We start from the raw sequence: 19,077 nt of genomic DNA on the forward strand, positions 1-19,077 counted from the left end.
CCCTTAAAGTTTTCACCTCTATCATACAATAGTACTGGGATTCAAAATGAGAAAATCTTGGGTATAAAGACAAGCTAAAGGAGATCTGAAAATGTGATTGTCAAATGACTGTCAGAAGAACAAAAAAAAGGAAGCCATTCCATTAGATTGCTAAATTTCTTTTATTAACTAGCGATTAATATATTAACATCTAACTCAGTAGGGAACTCAAGCAGGAATAATCCCAAAAGGGTTACTCTATAAGACCAGAAAAAGAGGGTAACACCAATTCCGTTGCTATAAAAACATCAGTATAACTAGGATAAAAAGAGAGAAGAATTTTCTCAACCAGAAGAAACCCACTCACTCCCCGTCTGGCTATATATGTATAAACCTATTTCTAAAGTGCCAAAACACAGGAAAAATTTCAGTTGCTAAAATTATTATTATCTGAGCTATCCTCTAGATATTACCAACTTATATAAATATTTTTTTAGAACACAAATTACTAATGACCTTAAGAATGCTATGAAAAAGTTCCATGGCTCACACTAGATTAATTTTTAATGTAAATTGGTTACTAAGTTTATCCCTGAACAGTTCAAATTATAAACGGCTCCAAATTGTTGGACTAGTGCCACAGACTTTTCATAACATGGTTGGCCATGCTACTGTTTATTTACGCAAAAAAAAAAAAAAAAAAAAAAGTTTTTCGCTAAAATAGTTTCACATTCACATATATTTGGACCTAGGTTCAAAGACACACATATGTATACATTCACACACAATTAGTGAAGAGTTTTATTTAAGAATAACTGAGTTAAATCAACTAAACACACCTTTCTTGGCTTCATTAAACAACACTGACAAATGCTAAAGCTGTGACCAAAGAGAAAGATCCCAATAAAATTAATCCCCCCATATTAATCACAAACTCATACACTCCAGTATTACCAAAGGCTACAAGCCCCTTCAACAGGGCACTGAGAGGAAGGAAGGAAGGAAGAGGGAAAGAGAGAAAAGAGGGAGGGAAAGGAAGGAGGGAGAGGCCACAATGCTGGTAAGAATACAAAGGATCTTTTTTAAACTTTTCTACATCTGTCTCCCCAATGGAAATGCTACCTTCCTTACATCTGTGCTCTGTTAAAAAACACAATAAAATTATACCATAACAAAGCCAGACATGCTAATTCACCCACACGAAGTCGTATAACACTACTCAGGAACAATGTTGTTCAGAAAAAAATCTGTCCCAAGAGGAAAGGGGCCTTGGATTCTACATCTGTTTTGGGGGACTAGGAACTACCCAAGAAAGTTGACCCCAAAAATCTCTAAAAGAGATTTGGGTGAAAATCCAGAGAGGAATTTTCCACAGCCCTGCTGTTCAGTAAGAACTCATTAGCTAGGCAGACTCTACAAGGAAGCAGAAGAGCATGGAGGCGGTGAGGAGGGGGGAGAATTCGGACAGTTGATGAGTAACAGGCAATGCAAAGTTGGACAGAAAAATCAGCACAATTGTCTTAGTCTCCCCTATTAGGCACCCTGGACTAAAATAAATAAGGATTATCATACATCCTTCAACATCAAACTTTACTAATGCAGATTTTGTTTATTTAATATTACAACATACTAGTCAGCTGGAAGTCACATTTTTCTACAACAGAAGAACATCTTGGCGGGACAGCCATCTAATCTAAGGCATCAGTGAAAAGTCAAAAAAGTCTGAAAGCAGTTTTTTAAAGGCTAGTCTCACTAAACGTCCACAACTGGATTTCTCATCTCTCACTGCACTGCACTGGGGAAGGGGGAACATTTCAGTAGGTCAAACAATAGTGGAAGGCAGTGTAGTAGGAGGGCAGCAAAGCATAAACTCCTGAAGATCCCTCAGATCAGACCACACTAGAACACACCTAAGCCTGTGTATTGTTTCCCCTTTCTAATTTCACGCTTATCTCCCTATAAGAGAAATCAGAGTTGTTGTAAGGGGCAGAATGGTGGGGAAAACACCTGGCAAGAAAGCAAAAAGGAAAGAGCAACTATTAATTTAATATGTGGCAGAGACTTTATATACTTAATTTTATTTAAACTTCACAACAGCCCTTTGGGGTAAGTGTGGAGTTACCATGGACTTCTTCAATTTGGAACCTGAGGCTCTAGATGGTTAAGTGAGATGCTGAAAGTCTCAGCTAAAAGTTAAATGGATAAGATTCAAACCCAGGATAGTCTAACTACAAAGTCTCTGTGTTCTATGTTGTGTCACAGTACATCCAGGTCAGAGGCAGTCAGTCAGGAGACTGAACTGTACAGACATTTCTCTGGCATCTTATTGTAGCTTGGGACCAGTCATTTACTTCTTCAAGACTTAATTTCTTCATCTGAAAAATGCAGTTATTCACTACACTACACACTTTATATAGTGTAACAATGAGATTATTGTGACTGCTATTTAGATTCCACATGCGTAAAATAAAGTATTTTGGTTTCCCGAATACTGTTTTTCCCCGAATGGGGTGGGGGGAGGGGGGGAATTACAGGACACCAGTAGCATTTATAAGAAGCCAACTTCATTACTCTGTGATATTTAAAATAGAAGCTTTTCTGTCTACAAAACATAATCACTTCTTTCAGTTGCCAGTTTCATCTCCAAGGCAGTCTTGACTATAGAGATGCAACACATCCTGTAGTAAGAAAGAGCTCCTGTGTTGCTAACAGGAAGGATGAAAAGGAATCCTTAATTCCTACTTACAACTCTGATCATCACATAATCATGGTTTGTTTCTTAAAGAAATAGCTAAATACACTCACACCAGGCGTCTCACACTCACCTGGCATTGAACAAGGAGTTCCAGAGGAACAAGGATGGCTCAGTGGAGGAACAGAAGATGCAGGCTGGTTCACTGATAACCCTGATTATATCTATTTAATAGGGTGATCGTATGTGCCAGTTTGCCCAGGAGAGTCCCAGTTTATGTACTTATTAATAGCACCCACTTTAACCCTGAAAAGTATTTCTGAGTATGCAAAATACCATATGGTCGTTCTACTATTAAAAATAATAAATCATTTTTTCCTTATTATTAATCAAGACAATGGCCAAGAACAGCACAATACGTGTAAAAAAAGCAGACAGAGAATCAATGCAGATTGAAAAGGAACCATTTGAAATGCTGAAAACATAACACAAAAGCAAGTGATCATTAAGCGCAAATTCAGGTCTTCTCACAAACCATATACTACTGCTAATTTTAACCATTTTCAGCTTTAAAAACAACACAGTTTAAAAATATATACAGAATCAAACAGACCATTGTTTTGAGGCAGCATATCACAGGAGAGTGAAACCATTAACAAAAAAGAATGAGAGCAATGAACAGTCCCTGACTCCTGTTCAGGCTACACTCAAGGTCTGCTCTCCCTAAAGTTGTGGGAATAACCCGCAGACAGACACCCAGTATTGAGCTGAAGCGTCCCTTAAAAATTCATTTATACCAAGAACTTCAGAGCATGATCTTATTCGGAAATAGGATCTTTGCAGATATAATTAAGAGGAGATCATACTGGATTAGGGTGGGTCCTCAATCCAATGACTGGTGTCCTTATAAGAAAACAAAAGGACAAAAAGATACAGGGAAGAAGGCCATGTGACAATAAAGGCAGAGACTGACATGATGCAACTACAAGCCAAGGAATGCCAGACAGCCAAGAGCCACCAGAAGCTAGGAGGAGGCAAAGAAGGCTCTTTCCTAATGGGTAGCATGGCCCTGCGAACAGCTTAATTTCGATTTGCAGCCTTCAGAACTGTGAGACAGTAAAGTTCTATTTTTTTTTTTTTTTTTTTTTTTGCGGTACGCGGGCCTCTCACTGTTGTGGCCTCTCCCGTTGTGGAGCACAGGCTCCGGACGCGCAGGCCCAGCGGCCATGGCTCACGGGGCCAGTTGCTCCGCGGCATGTGGGATCCTCCCAGACCAGGGCACGAACCCGTGTCCCCTGCATCGGCAGGCGGACTCTCAACCACTGTGCCACCAGGGAAGCCCAAGTTCTATTGTTTTAAGCCACGTGTGTGGTAATTTGTTACAGTAGCCCTACGGAAACGAATACACAATTTATGTCAAATTATCCATTATCATCTTTTAAGATTTCACCACTTAAACAACTGGTCAAAGGGCAATAAACAGTGGTTCATGGAGGGCGACACTTGCACTATGCACCCCAAAAGGGGAGAGTTCTTCTGCCCATCCAGCAACCCTACGCTGAGCCCGTGAATACAGAAAGTCACAGCTCTGGAGCTGAGCAGCCCTCCTCTGTGGGGTGGAGGGGCATTAACTAAGTTGTACCTCATCCTTCTTCTCCTGAATGCGTCGTCTCTCGGCCTCAATAGCCAGCTTCTCCTGAATCTCCTGAGCAATTTCACAGTCTTGTTGTTCACTAAAACACAAAGGTGAAAACAACATGAATAAAGAACGTAAGGAATGATTTTTCCTAAACACAATTTCCTGAATACTCACTATGAGCCAGTGCATATTTTTATCTCACTTAATCTTCACAATAATGATGCAAAGAGGTTGATATTGTCATATCCTACAGATGAAAAGACTTGAGGCCCAGAGTAGTGGAATCATTTCCCTAAGATTGCAGAGAAAATAAGTGGTAGAATCAGAATGTAATACCCAGACACTACAACGGAAAGCTCCAGGCTTTTTCTATACTACCATATCACCTCACCCTACTGGGGTCGCTTTACAGAGACAGGCATGTTCCCTCAAAGGAGATGTATACTATGAGAATAAGGTCCACAAATAACCAAATATGTACAGAGTATGCAGAAAAAAATTGGGAGTGAGTTCACTAAAATGTCAATAATACTGTGGCCACCTAGAGGTGGTGGTATGACTTTAAAATGATTTTTATAAATTTTTTAATTAGAGGCATTTTTTTTCAGTTTCAATAAAACTTTTAAAAAGGGGGGAAAAACCCCAATGTATATTCCCTAGCTTTAGGTCCCAGGAGAAACCTCTGTGGCTGATGCCAGTTTTCTTAATACTCTGGCCACTAAAAAGCCCAAATGTTGTAATACGGCTGCTACCACAGTTTTGTTTTGTTTTGGCGTTTGTGCATTCAAAAAGATTCAAACAACACCTGCTATCATCCAGGCACCATGCTCAACACTGAGGATACGAAAATAAATATATCTCCATCCTGCACTCAGAAGCCCACAGTACATTTTGGTGGGAGAAACAAGACAAATCATTTTGGTGGGAGAAACAGATCCTTTAAAACAGCACCTATGAAAGAGTGGTTCCAACAGAAAATGGGGTTTGGATCTCTCAGAGATGGCTACAGGTACACCAGTCTTCTGGTTGCAGATTTCAAGAAAAGTCACTGGGAAGCTTATAACTCTAGAGTGTGATAGTGCTGGGGAGCCAACCTTTACACAGCCTTTACAACCTTTAACTGCTAACTAGGAGAGAGATAGCACGTTTAGAGTTCACTATCTAAAAAGATGTTGGAACAAAATTACAATTGTGGCTTATATATGCAGTTCGTTTGCTACAAAAATATTTCCTCTTATTCTCCCCCTGCCAGTTGAACTTAAAGTACTCAGTTAATCTAGTCTTGGTTGTATATTCCATGTTTAATGGCAGTCTTTTATAACTGAAAAGTGTTGGGTGTTGGGGGCAATATCCTAACTTCTCTGGAGGAATCGAAATCCATACATTCTATTCTAACAAAACTGAGGGGATGAAGACTATTCTCATTTGTATAAAGAACTGGTCACTTTCAACATGTTGGGAAATAGATGTAGGTGAAAGTAGATGTGTGCACACGTGGGGGTATGTATGTATGTGTATAACGCACATACAGCACAGAAAGGGAGGAAGGGAATACAAGACAGAGAACACAGGCCAGAAGCAGAAATGGCAAGCTTTTTTAGAATCAGTAGAAAAATCACTGGACAAGATGCCTGGAGACCTGATTTCCAGTCCTGCCACTGTTAACCAGTGAATCATGCACTCTTATGTCATCTTATCAGCTATAAAAGTTTTTGGACTTAATGACTTCATATTACAGGTCTAACATTCAAGGATTCTGAACCATTCAAACCACAGAATTGAAAATAAAAATATACTCATTTTTTATTTCCATACCCTCTTTTCACTTACTTTTTTTTTTAACTTACCAAAAAGTGTTTATTAATCTAGTTTTAAGAATATGGAATGTTTCACAAATTTGAGTGTTGCTTTGGCAAACGCTCAGAGTTTATTTCCCCTGAGTCCCTTAAAGGCAATGGCTATGTTTTATTCATATCTGTGCTCTCTGGTGCCTTTCATGGTGGCACAGTTATTAGCAAGAGTCAGTAAGAATGTTTATGTACAAAATAAGGAAGCTGAATAAAATCACGAATAAAGTCCTCTCTGAAAATAATAAAATAGAAAAACCCTTCCTCAAAGGCAGCAAAAATAATAGGCTATCCTGTTTATTTAAACATGACAACTAAAGTAAATAGAAGGGTCTCTTCACTTCCTCCTTTACCCCTTCCTCCTCAAAACAATTTTGTGGTTAAATCCACCATTAGAGATTTAGGTATAGGAGCCTCTCTCAAAGAAGAAATGTACTCTGTGAGCCTTTAAAACATTAAAAAGAATAAAAAGTCATTGTGCTAGAAGAGACCTTAGACGTGATCTCTCCATTTAGGAGGAGACAGAGAAATAACTTTGGTCAGACACTGAAGTTATGAAGAGGACTAAGGGTACGATTCAGAGCTTTCCAAAAGATTCTGCCTCTACTTAAAAAGCAAGGGGTTTGGGACTTCCCTGCGGTCCAGTGGTTAGGACATGGTGCTTTTACTGCTGGGGCACAGGTTTGATCCCTGGTCAGGGAACTAAGACCCTGAAAGCTGTGCGGCACAGCCACACAAAAAGAAAAGCCACGGGTTCGAGGAAAATAGGAGTAGCAAACACTGCTAGGAAACAATAAAGGAACCCAACAGACCTCATAAAGTTCTTTGACATCCAGTATTTCGCTGGATTCCCCCCAAAAGCCCAGGAGGCAGAGGGGACAGAGATCATTTGCCCCCTGTACAGGTAAGGAAAACTGAGTCAGAGAGGTGGACCAAATGACTCAAAGTCATCAGTGAAGAGTGTTGAGTCCACACCAGAAACCACATGTCCCAAAACCTAGTAAAGTATTCCAACAACAAAGACAATTTTTTTAATTCAAAGAAAACTATGGGATAGTCACTGTAGGATTTGTAATCTAATAGTGAAAGGAATCAGAGGAGCAGATGGAGAGTCCTCTTCCCTGCCCTGGTTGCTGACCCCACAGAGAAAACCAGTCCGGGTATGATGCCCTCCCAGTCCCCAAGTCCTCACAGGGCTTTGTAGCGCTTCTGCAGCTGAGCCTGAGCTTTCAGATCTTCCTCTTGAAGCTGCTTAGCCACCTGGAGATCATGCTGGACCAAACGGTTCCGCTGAACGTTCGATGCCAAATGATGCTCAACTGGATGGTAAAATTGGAGAGAGGAATTATAATGCTTTGGCTTATTAATGATAAACCTGAGAATAAACTTAAGAAGAGCCTTTCCATTAAAAAGGGCTTCACATACATCATTTCATCTTATGCTCTAAATAACGCTATATAATACGCAGCACAGGAGTTATTATTTTCATCTTTGCATTGCAGAAAAAGAGAATCAGAAAGGTTAAAGTAATTTGTATTGGGCACAAGATAAAACAGTGGCAGTGCCAGGACTTCTACTGAAATAATCTAAAACCAGGGCCAGTGCTCTTTCTGCTCTACAAGTTGCCACCTTATTTATAAAATACTATTTCAATACTGAATTTTTATACTGACACACGAATTAATGATTCACAAATTACAAATTCATACTTACGTACTTCTGCATAACACATATAACTTAGATTTACTATTCATGAGTACATACATAAAAAATTCAGAAAAATCTACAATCTAGACACTGCCCTCGCCTGGGAAAAGATGTTCAGGCCTCCTATTCTAGGGGAAGGAACCCATCCCTCTGCCAGCCTTCTATACACCCTCGATGCATGTATAACCACTATCTCCCTCCTATAGCACTAAGGCAAAGGAAATGGTTCAAGTCCCTCTTTTCCTCTGATACATCCAACAGTCTTCTCATCCCTAGCAGCTATCTGACTTCAAAACACCCAGAACTTCATTCTTCACTGAGGTGTCATTTGCCTAGACAGATCCGTCAGGATGGATGGGTGATATAACTCGATGACTCTGTTTTCTCCCTGCCTCACTCTGAGAAATCTGCCTCAAGCTACCACTAAAAAAGAAAACTGAAGGAGCACGCAGAGGGCTATTACTCACTCTCTTGTTCCTGCAGGCTGTGGGCCAGGGTGTGGTCCTCCAGGACAGCAAAATCTCGGCACACTGCAGAGGATGAGGGAGAAGGGCAGACAGGAAAGCTCATTAGTAGTACTTTAACATAAAAAGAAAAAGATCTTGTTCAGGACTTCAAAGACTCCAACCTAATATTTTAGGATGATCAACTTTATAACTCGCAATGCACAAAACAGTGACTAGTTAGTATAAAGTCTTCATTCACAAAAATCCACATAGTACCTGCTCAGGGCCAAGAACAAGGTGTCACAAAATAATGGTTAGGTCCCTGGCCTATGGAAATTAATCACAGAATCAGAACGCAGAGGCCCAGAAATTCTAACCCACTTCTATAAAGGACTGCTGTAATAATAAGAGACAAGAATGTTTCACATATTGCAGCTGAGAAAAATCTGAGTTTTTGCATGGTCAGAGGAGTTAAGCCATCTGGGATTCAGAGGATCCTTTCCCAGAGACTTATGTGTATCCTGGTGCTCTTAAGGAAAAACACACCTTTATTAGTCCCTTAGGCAGGAGCGGATCTCTACTTTAAGTGTAGTCACGTTCTTCAATGGGTCCACACCCTCAGACACGAGTTAGAACTGGTTCTCTAGGTCTCTCTAAATATAGAGCTGCCTAAAGAGAGCCTGCAAACCAAAAGACAGTGGGAACCTTGGAGGGTACCAGGCATCTGCCCCTAACTTTGCCTCCATCTGGAGAGCCAGGCAAGAGCGTTTCCTGAACTACTTTCTCAGACACGAATAGGAAGAGATGGTCTTAAAGGTCCATTCCACCCCAAACTGTAATTTAAACTTCTGCTTCTTAAAACAAACATACATATGAAGGACTCTTATCATGAAAAATGCTGTTTTGTTTGTTTTAAGGACGTGTAGTTTAGGTGATATATCCTTACTCTATTCCAAACATGTACGTCACATTAAAGAGGAACGTTCCCAAAGCCTCAGACTATTGCAATGTGTAGGACTTATGAAACCGTCCTCTGGGGCTTACCAGAGTTTACAGATTTCTTTCTGCAGCTCTGACTTTGTCTGTGAAGACATTTAATTAAAACAGAATGAAAAAACATTCCTTTGCCATTCTTAGCACTTATGTATGTTCACATACACATTCACACAGCCCTGTCCCTCGCTGAGAGATAATGCAACGAAAAAGCAGGCAGAGCTTGGAGACGTCAAGATTATTCTGAAAAGGTTTTATGATGGAAAAATCATTTCTGCCCCCAAAATCATATTAAACTGAATATGACCTACTTAGCCCTGGCTCAAATGCAACTACAAAACTGGCAATTTCAATAGGAAGTCCTGTTCTTTTACATCCAATATATTCTCAGCAAATTCTAACAACTTGAGGCCCAGGTCAAAGTTCCCCAATATTTCACAGAATGAAAGTGCTTTCAAGAAGAGCTAGTTAAACCTCTTATTTAACAGGTGAGGAAAATAAGGGCCAGAAGAAAGAAAGGGATTATGAAGGCTGTAGACATAGTTTGCCGGTGGCAGGGCTGGGAGTCAGTTTCTCAGCAAGCAAGAGCTCTTCCTGCTCATGACAACCAGCCCTCCTGGACTCTGGTAAACCACAGTCGGAACAGACTGAAAGAAGATATTCTGACCGACATGCATTCTCTAAAACACTTAGCTGATTAACATTAATTAATTAAATGTCTAAGACACGTATGGATTTAGTTCACAGAGAACAAATATTCAGAATGAATATTTTAAAAAGTTTAAAAGCCACTTCAATTTATGTTATTAGAGCAGAGAGGTATGCCAAAACGATATATTTTATATGCTTTTAATATTATGCTGAATAAAATAAAAATTATAAAATTACTACAGTTTTCCATGTGAATAACTGCAATATTTTCACGTTTTTTATTTCAGTCAGCATGACATTAAAAATATAATGTTTATGGATACATATACCTGTAGTAAAAATACATGGTCTTCATATCTGGCACTGACATAGTGACCCCTAGAGACACAAGCAAAGGGGCAGGTGTGCCTTGACTATATATATGCTGTTCCACTGCTTTACAAACAAACTAGAGAAGACTGAAGGAAGTGAGGCAAAATATTAACATCTATTCAATTTAGGTGATAGGTTCCTGGGTTTCTGTATTTTCTGTGCTTTTTGTAATGTTTTACATATACTGCACTTAAATTCTACAGCTAAATATAAAAACTTTTAAAATTCACATCTTTATTTCATCAGCAGCACATAGAAACCATAAACATGATGACACATTTGACATATCATAATACACCAAGGAATTTATGAATTTATGATTGCCTTAATAATGACTCTTCATTATTTCTTAATATGTAAAAAGCAAGGCTGAAGTATATTTAATTATTGTGATTTGACCCTGAATCTTATTACGGTAGAGGCTGAATTGGTACCCACAAAATATGGGTAAGGCCTGCACTAGAAAAGAACCTAGAAGATCTTCCATGACTACAAAGATGTACACACACTCATACATGCACAGGGTTGTATTGTCCATACACAGATTTAGCCCTTCAAAGTTTACTAAAAACTTCCAAATATATCATCTCATTTATGCAGAAATATTACTTACTTAATCCATAATTTCCTATGCATCCACTGTAGTTGCTTTCAAAGTCAGCCCCTGTATTCTTTGCAATGCTAATCTAATGCAAGCTGGGAAAGTCACACACCCAGCCACCTTGCAGATCAGTAACCCGTTTGGGAATTACAGAAAACAATTCTCAGCCAGGACAAGTTCAAAGCCAGGAGCTTTGCTCCTCCTCTAATCCACTCTACTTTGAAGCAAAGGGCTATAAACAGTACTGAGAATAAACAGCATAAACTCATCTCACTACGTTTCCAGGCAGGCACATTTAAGACGAACTACTGGACCCTGAGCTTTTATCCTGCCACTTCTCAGACTTTTTCCCTCCTGTGTTCACTTTCATTCACCCTAATCTCAGGTTATCTTCTTGCCATTAAGCCAACCCCATCATTCTCCATTCCCATCCAGCCCTGCAATCTCTACACCTTCCACACAGTTAGTGCTGGATGTAGCATAAATTTAGTAGGACTTCAGGAGATGCTCATTAATAGAAAAAATGAAGAAATACTGGTCAATAAAGTCAAAGAACAGAGTTCCATAGACAGGAGGAAAACAATGTTATGAATAGAATTAATAAGCTCTGTCGTTACTGACAGCATCACAGACTTGTAAAATTTTTCAGACATTCAAGTAAAAACTAGCAACCTCTCCCTTTCCCATGAAAAGAACAGAGCTTTAGTGATTTTTAAAATCCAGATATGTACATATATACAGTGGATTCGTTTATATTAAGGCAAGCAAGTCTCAGGAATGGGAAGTAGGATTTATATATCTCCCACCTATTTTCCTTGAAGAGAAAGATGATTCTCATTCATCTGTGGATTCCTCTAAATAAACAAATAGCATAGTACGCACCTAGTAAACACAGTTATTCAACAAACATTTGCTGAATTCTATTATTAGGAGGAATAAGTCATTTACAAGCCATCCAGAAGGTGGAGTTGACAGAAAGGTAAATAAGCATAATATAAAATGTAATAAAGTTTATAAAGACCTATAGAAAATTCCTTGAAGGCATAAAAGTGGAGCAGTTGTGCTTGTTATGAACTGGGGGTAGGTGTAAGGAGTGGGGGTGACTTGGCAGAGCTGTACCAGGAAACCTTAAAGTAGTTAACACACAAAACCAACCTCAAAGGAAGGTTAAAACTCCTAGAGCAGAAGTGGTAAGCGTTCTTAGCAGAGGGACGAACTAACTCTATACAAACTAGAAGATGAGTGAAGAAGTCATTCCTGTTTTGTCATTTTTTTACCCACATCCCCAAACTTTCTGAAAATAAATGGCTATGAAAACTGAGCAAGCTTCCTCCCACATAAAAATGCCTGGGTTGGGCTTCCCTGGTGGCGCAGTGGTTGAGAGTCCGCCTGCTGATGCAGGGGACACGGGTGCGTGCCCCGGTCCGGGAGGATCCCACATGCCGCGGAGCGGCTGGGCCCGTGAGCCATGGCCGCTGAGCCTGCGTGTCTGGAGCCTGTGCTCCACAAAGGGAGAGACCACAGCAGTGAGAGGCCAGCGTACCGCAAAAAAAAAAAAAAAAAAAAAAAAAAAAAAAGCCTGGATTACTAATACATTCACTAGAAACTATTTCTTTCAACTGTGTCTGTATTGCCTTTTATGTTCTGGTATAATTTTGTGAATTATTCTGTTTTAGTGTAAATGCTATTAGTAGCAGATGGAATACATACTCACTGCTTTGAGAGCTGGGTTTATGCTTACTTTCCTTTGTTCTGTTCACATGGAAACACCCTCTATGAATGAGGAAGATGTTCCAGACACAGATTTTGTCTTGAAAAGTTTGGTAATGACAGGCAACTGCAACTGACATTGATATAACACTTTGTAGGTTACAATGCACTTTCACACTTATTCCTCCTAACTGTCTGAGGGTCTGAAGGTTTTTATCAATATCCTCATTTTATTTATGAGGAAACTAGGCTCAGAGAAATAAACTGGCTTGACCAAGATAACCCAACAAATGAGCAAATGAACTGCAAACCAACCTGAGCTCTTCTGGCCTCCAATATTTCTGCTCAAAGAACTCCTAGAAGAAATGGGCCTACGTTTAAGTATGTCAGAAAAGAGTGATATTATTAAATACTAATTAAAGTAAGACAAATATGCATTAGTTTCTTTGAAATTGAGGATGAAATAAAATTTAGGTAAGGGTGGTACATGTGTTCAGAAGGTGGGTTCCAGGTCCTAAAACAGAGCAATAACAATGGACATAGTTTACTTTGTCTCACTATCTCCCAAGAAGAAGTCTCTAGCTATCATGGTTGGCCTGTGTTCACTTCTGAAAAGCAAGGACAAAAAAATTTTGCACAGTATTTCATAGATGACCTGTAAGAAAAACCCTAGGTAGTAACTGCAGTGGGAAATTCCAAGGAAAATCTCCCTTTGGGATCTAACCACTTTCCCCCATCTCCATCCAAAATCAATGGCTTTTCTTCCCTTTGGTAAGAGAGCATTAATGAATTCTGACTAATGTGTCTCAGAGTTGTTAAAGACAATTTTAACTAAGAAATGATAACATAGGTAAAACCCCTAAGCCTTTGTCTGCTGCCCTACAAGAGAAATGTCTCGCTAACCTATTAAAGAAGTCTCTTCCCTTTATTAAAAGCTTTAATAAAACTGCCTCAGTAGAAGAGAAATGGGATGCAGGTAAACTGTGAATAGACCTCATCCTAATGCCAAATCTTCCACCTCCTCAGCCCCAGCAAAGTTTATATATAGGGACTAAGATAACATCAACATCACCACCACTAACACCAACACCAAAACCAGTCTCCAACCCCATCACCACCACCATCAGTGGGAGCTTCTTAGAGATGCTCAGCTATGGAATGGAGACACTCTCCTAACCACCTGCCCCAAGTATGAGCCCCCAAACAACAAACACAGCTTTGAGCCCCTGGTCACTCTGACAACTGAAATTTCCCACTTTCAGGCAGAAAGCTGAAAACAATTAGAATAATACCCAAGTAATGTTTGAGCAATTAATTTATTAGGGATAAAGGGTAACTGAAAGGTAACCTTTGATCCTTCTCTGACTTTTAGTGTCTATAATTTCCATCTTGTCGAAATGAACAAAACTGAAGTACAGTATGACAGAGGAAATAGAGTGGCACCTAATTTTGGCTGATGCTAAAGAGGTAAACAACACAGGTGTTCCATACTCATTTACTTTGTTCCTAGTTAAAGTAGCCAATGGATGGGCTACTTTTCTGATCAAGTCTCCAAATGCCCTGTTCTTTCCAATATACATACTATGGTTACTCCATCTGTCTGGGAGATAGAAGAGCCTTCTGAGTAGAGATCTATAAAATAATTAAGTCAGATCCACCTTCCTGTACTTATTGTCCTTAGTATAATTATCCCCCCTTACTAAACTACCCACAAAGTACACACAGATTTCTGCAATTCCTTTATGAAAGACAAAGACTTTCATTCCACATATTGTACAAATGATTGGGGCATCGAGTATCATTAACCACTGTTTCAATTGTTTGGGGATTTTTATGGTTATTGGTTTTGGTTTATGTTTTTCTTGGGTGGTTGGTGTGGGTGTGAAACACAGAGAATGGGGGAGTCTTGCAAGTCTGAGGGAAGTTTAGTCACCATTACACAGATGATGGGCTTAAGAACCTTTTTCTATCTGCCAGTGGTTCCTCTCTACTCTCAAAAACTTCATAATCAACCTTCAGAAACCTCATTCAAATGTTACTTCTCTATTAATCCAATCCTATAGGACACAGAACCAAAACCATCACAACTGATACTCTCACACACCCAGCAGATTTACTTATGCTTTTTTTCCCCCCAGTGATTTCATAATATGTAGTAAATATAACACTGGAGAACTAATCATACAAATACATGTACTCATTTGTTTCCCCATTATACATTCAAGATCCTGAAAGGTAGGAAAAATCTTATGGATCATTTTCTCTCCAATATTTATCTCAATGCCTGGGATGATGATTTTCAAACAAATCCTTGTGGGAAGGAGGGCTCCTGAGAAAAATGATGACTAGTATAAATGATGCACCATGAAATCTTGCATTTCCACATTCTCTAGCTTACCTAAACAAAGCTAAGAAGCTGCACATCTACCCACAATGCCTTAAATGACAGCAAAGGGTTTCCGTTCCCAACACCCCAAATTTCAGATGTATTATAATGGAAAGGATAATTACCTGATAGACTCCTAGAACACCTAGAAAAGTTGTACACTCAGGCAGGTGGTCAATTCTTGGTTCCTTTAGATGACAATTAAGTACATCACTCAAAATGGCTCTGCAAGTTAGAATAACATGCCAAGGATCACATAGTTAAATATGTGGCATTTCCAAGATTAGACCCCAGGGCTATGAAAAATGTCTGTATACATGAGGACATGTTTATTAAGCTAAACAGCCTGAAAGGGTACATAGGATGTATGTGGCATTTTAAAGCAGAATGCACTGTATGCTAAGGTGCTGGCATGAATTTTCAGAATCTGGAGCTAGTCCCCTGAGCTATTTGTTTGATAAAACTGTCTCATGTCCTCAGAAGTCCTCTATAGTTGCCGTCTACCAAATAGTCCCGAAAATTAGAAAATGTTAATAAATTAAGTATAAGGTGAATGAAAAACGTCAAGGATGACAGAACCAAAAACAAAAGTAGGAGGAGAGAAAAGTCCTGAGAAATCTAGTAACAGAAAGACATTTTCAGGGTTAATTATCCTTCCATCAACATTACAAAATGATAGAAAGCTCGCCTTTTCATTAAAAGCTCCACAAAGACCAGAACAGTATAACCCAGGATTTTCTGCAAAGTTCTACCAAATATCCGATCTGCTAAAGTCACCACCTTGGTTAGAAGTCTAAAATGTCTTACAGCACCAAGAGGCTTTAATCCAAAATACCTCTGAAAATAATAAAGGCCCTGGATGACAGGTTGGGTTCCCAAGTTTCCTCAAATATTTCTGAATTTCAGTCACTGTTCATAAAAAGGTGCTGATTCATCACTTTCTTAAAATTATAGAAATTGACTATCAGAAAGGGTCTGAGTAGTTGTTAAGTCCAGCTTTATCCTGTCCAAATAATCATCTGGACTCCTCATAAATATTTAACCACAGGAAGCCCACTTCCTTTCAACACAGTTCCCTTTCGGGTAATTATAAAATGGTCTGTGGAAGGACAAAACCTGCCAATCTAGAGATATCATCCCTGGTCCTAGTTCCAGCCTCAGAGTGCACTCACATTCCCTACAGTGTATGTGGGTGTTTTGTACAAACCACTGGCACTCTTCAGTCTGTTGTTTTATACAAACGATAGATGACCATCCACATGGCATATTATATGGGCTATATGCACAGGTTAAGTCCTGAAGGTACTCGCCATGATATGGGCAGAGCCCAGGGCTGATTTCTGAGCCTTTCTATAGTGTACACTGACTACAGCTGAAATATTTGATTTTTCAAGTTAAATTTTATTTAGAAAATACTAGAAAAGATAAACATCAAAATCTTAACATTGATCAGGTACTGTGGGACTATAATGTAGCTTATTTTCCTTCTCAAACATTTCTATATTTTCCAATTTATCTACAATGAAATGGAATCTTATTATTTATAATCCCTTGCATAACATTTTATAATAAAAAAATGCATGTTTTTAATCTAATTTAAGCATCTAAACAGTGAAGCAGCAAATATTTACTACAGGAAAAAATAAGTTGCAGTAGCAATGTTATGGATTCAATTTAATTATACTGTTTCCTTAAGGTTAGAGAATAAGTTCTTTTTTTTTTTAAGGAAAAATGTATGCTAACAAAAACAAAGTCTACGTAAGACCCCAAATTTGCATCTGATCTTCCTGAGAACCAAAGCAATCAGGGAAATATGAAAAGTTTTTCAGTTCTCATTATTGTAAAGGAGAAATAACACCAGTTCCTGACTGGAGAGAAATGTTTTACTAGTACCAAACACGAAAGCAAGTTCAGCCACCATGTTGGAACTTAAGTAGAAAAGACTGAGTTATATAATGTACTACTCAATAGCTCAAGCATGAGTTTTAAACACGTGTCTACATACACACAAACATATGCACACACCTTCGACAAAAGAACAAGACTGAGCTCAGTAAGGAGACATTTTAAAAAGCAAAACAACTGATTTAATCCCAACATTTAACTCTGATGCAATTTATCAAAATAGGTTCCTGAGCTTTTGTTTTCCCCTAATCCCCCCAATTCAAAGTTAAATGAAAGCCCCAGTAACCCAAACCACTTGTTTGGCAAGGAGATATATTATAGCTAACCACAGACACACTAGATTGCAGGCAAGTGGGTTTTGAAAATGCTGAGATAATATGAGTCCTCAAATCAGAAGTACTACTTTAATATCACAGACCATCTGCATCATTATCAGAGACCACAGAGCAACTGGGTAACTTATTGGAAAAGTGAAAATGGCTGAGTTAGAAATTTCCATCGGACAGGGTAAAAGACTGAGGGTGAGAGGAATACTGAAAAAGGGAAGGAAGGTAGCAGGGTGGAAACAGCAGTTTTTACTCATCCTGGTAGAACTGCTGGATAGAGATAAGTCTTTCCATTAGGAAATATCTGACTCAAGTTTTCATAAATGATTAAAAATACCCACAAACACAAACAACCTCACAAGCTTCCTGGGCTACAGGCATAAACTTTATGGACTGGTGCTTTGAAGCCAAACCTTTTTGTGTTGGCAGTAACAGAAGAAAAAAGTTACCCAAGGAAAATTACAACTCTCCAAAACCCCAAGTGAGGTGCATTCACATGGTCCAATGTTGGATGGAACACATATTAGAAAAGACTGCCCTAAACTGAACCAAATCTGTATGTTCTATCCATCCATCATTATTCTATCCACTAGGGTCACAAAAATTTTTTCACACTATATATGGTAGCCACTAGTCACACATAGCTATTTCTTTAAATTAACCAAAATTAAATTATAAAAATTCAGTCTCACTAAAAACATTTTCAGTGTTAAATAGCCTTATGGGGCTGGTACTTACCATTATGGACAGTGAGGGATACAGAGTATTTCCACCTTCACAAAAGTTCTGTTGGACAACACTGCCCTAAACAATAATCACAGTATGACAGAAAGGACAGTGTCAATTTAGACAACCGGACCACTCAGCAACATTTAAAACCATTTTAATCGTGTGTGTGTGTGTGAGAGAGAGAGAGAATGCATATTTATATTTTAACCAACAGATATAACTCGCTTTGCCAGTATGGACAACCAAGGGTCCTGAATATATTTTTAGCCTTGTAGTAGCTACAACCAAGGGTCCTGAATATATTTTTAGCCTTGTAGTAGCTACTGATTTAACTTCAGAGTGCATTATTTCTCCTATGCTTCTTTTTTCTCAGCCTTAAGGTGGTGGTAGTTTTGCTAACCTCAGCCGGTTGAAAAGAATAAGAGTTGTACATCTATCAAGTAACCACTGTGCAGATACAGTCACAGAAACAAAGTGAACAAACGTCCTCTTGGAAAGGAAAGTGAGCTGTTAATTCAATATAGTTAAGGGAATTCGATTCTGTGAAGTACAACTACTACTGAATAACCTAGCAGATCTCTAATACCTTACAGATCATTTACCAAAGAACTGTGGATTCTCATTAGCAAATTATGCATTTGTGAATTTCAATTGGCATGTAAAATTAAACTGATCATAATCAGAGGAGCCTTCTCCTAAAAGTACTGTCTTTGGTGCCTTCCTTAAATAACAATTACATTTTACATGGGTGTTCCACTTCAGAACAATTCAGGAATATATGAATTTACACAGCAGCTAAACACGTAATTACTCTTACTATCATAAAAATGATTAAAAAGGAAGCACTCCTGCTTTAAAATGATTCAGTTGATTTCTAAATAGATTTATAAAATTTCATAATTAAACATAGAAAGATGACTATCAAAATTACACTTAGGAAAAAATGAAACTCTTAAACAGTGTTAGAATTCTGTAGTACACTGCACAGAGCATTGGTAATGAGATACTCAGTGAATACTTACTGCATACAGAGGTACTACGGTATAACCAAGAGTAGTACGCTTACCTAGATTCTAATCCTGGCTCTAACACTC

At 38.7% G+C, this 19,077-nt stretch overlaps 1 protein-coding gene across 3 annotated transcripts in view; it reads right to left on the reverse strand.

The window, feature by feature from the left end:
* The window catches only part of CCDC50 (coiled-coil domain containing 50), a 66,605-nt gene that overhangs the window by 31,680 nt on the left and 15,848 nt on the right, over nt 1–19,077 (reverse strand). For all 3 annotated transcript variants that reach the window (XM_027108795.1, XM_027108785.1, XM_027108777.1), the window contains exons 2-4: nt 8,332–8,394; nt 7,350–7,476; nt 4,314–4,404 (exon numbers count right to left, since the gene is read on the reverse strand). In XM_027108795.1, coding sequence (XP_026964596.1) covers nt 4,314–4,404; nt 7,350–7,476; nt 8,332–8,394 — 281 coding nt within the window. The remainder of the gene's footprint in view (nt 1–4,313; nt 4,405–7,349; nt 7,477–8,331; nt 8,395–19,077) is intronic.

This window comes from Aethalodelphis obliquidens, unplaced genomic scaffold (assembly GCF_003676395.1).
Source record: "Aethalodelphis obliquidens isolate GAN/ISIS:26980383/991018 unplaced genomic scaffold, ASM367639v1 scaffold1, whole genome shotgun sequence".
NCBI classification, from domain to species: Eukaryota; Metazoa; Chordata; class Mammalia; order Artiodactyla; family Delphinidae; genus Aethalodelphis; species Aethalodelphis obliquidens.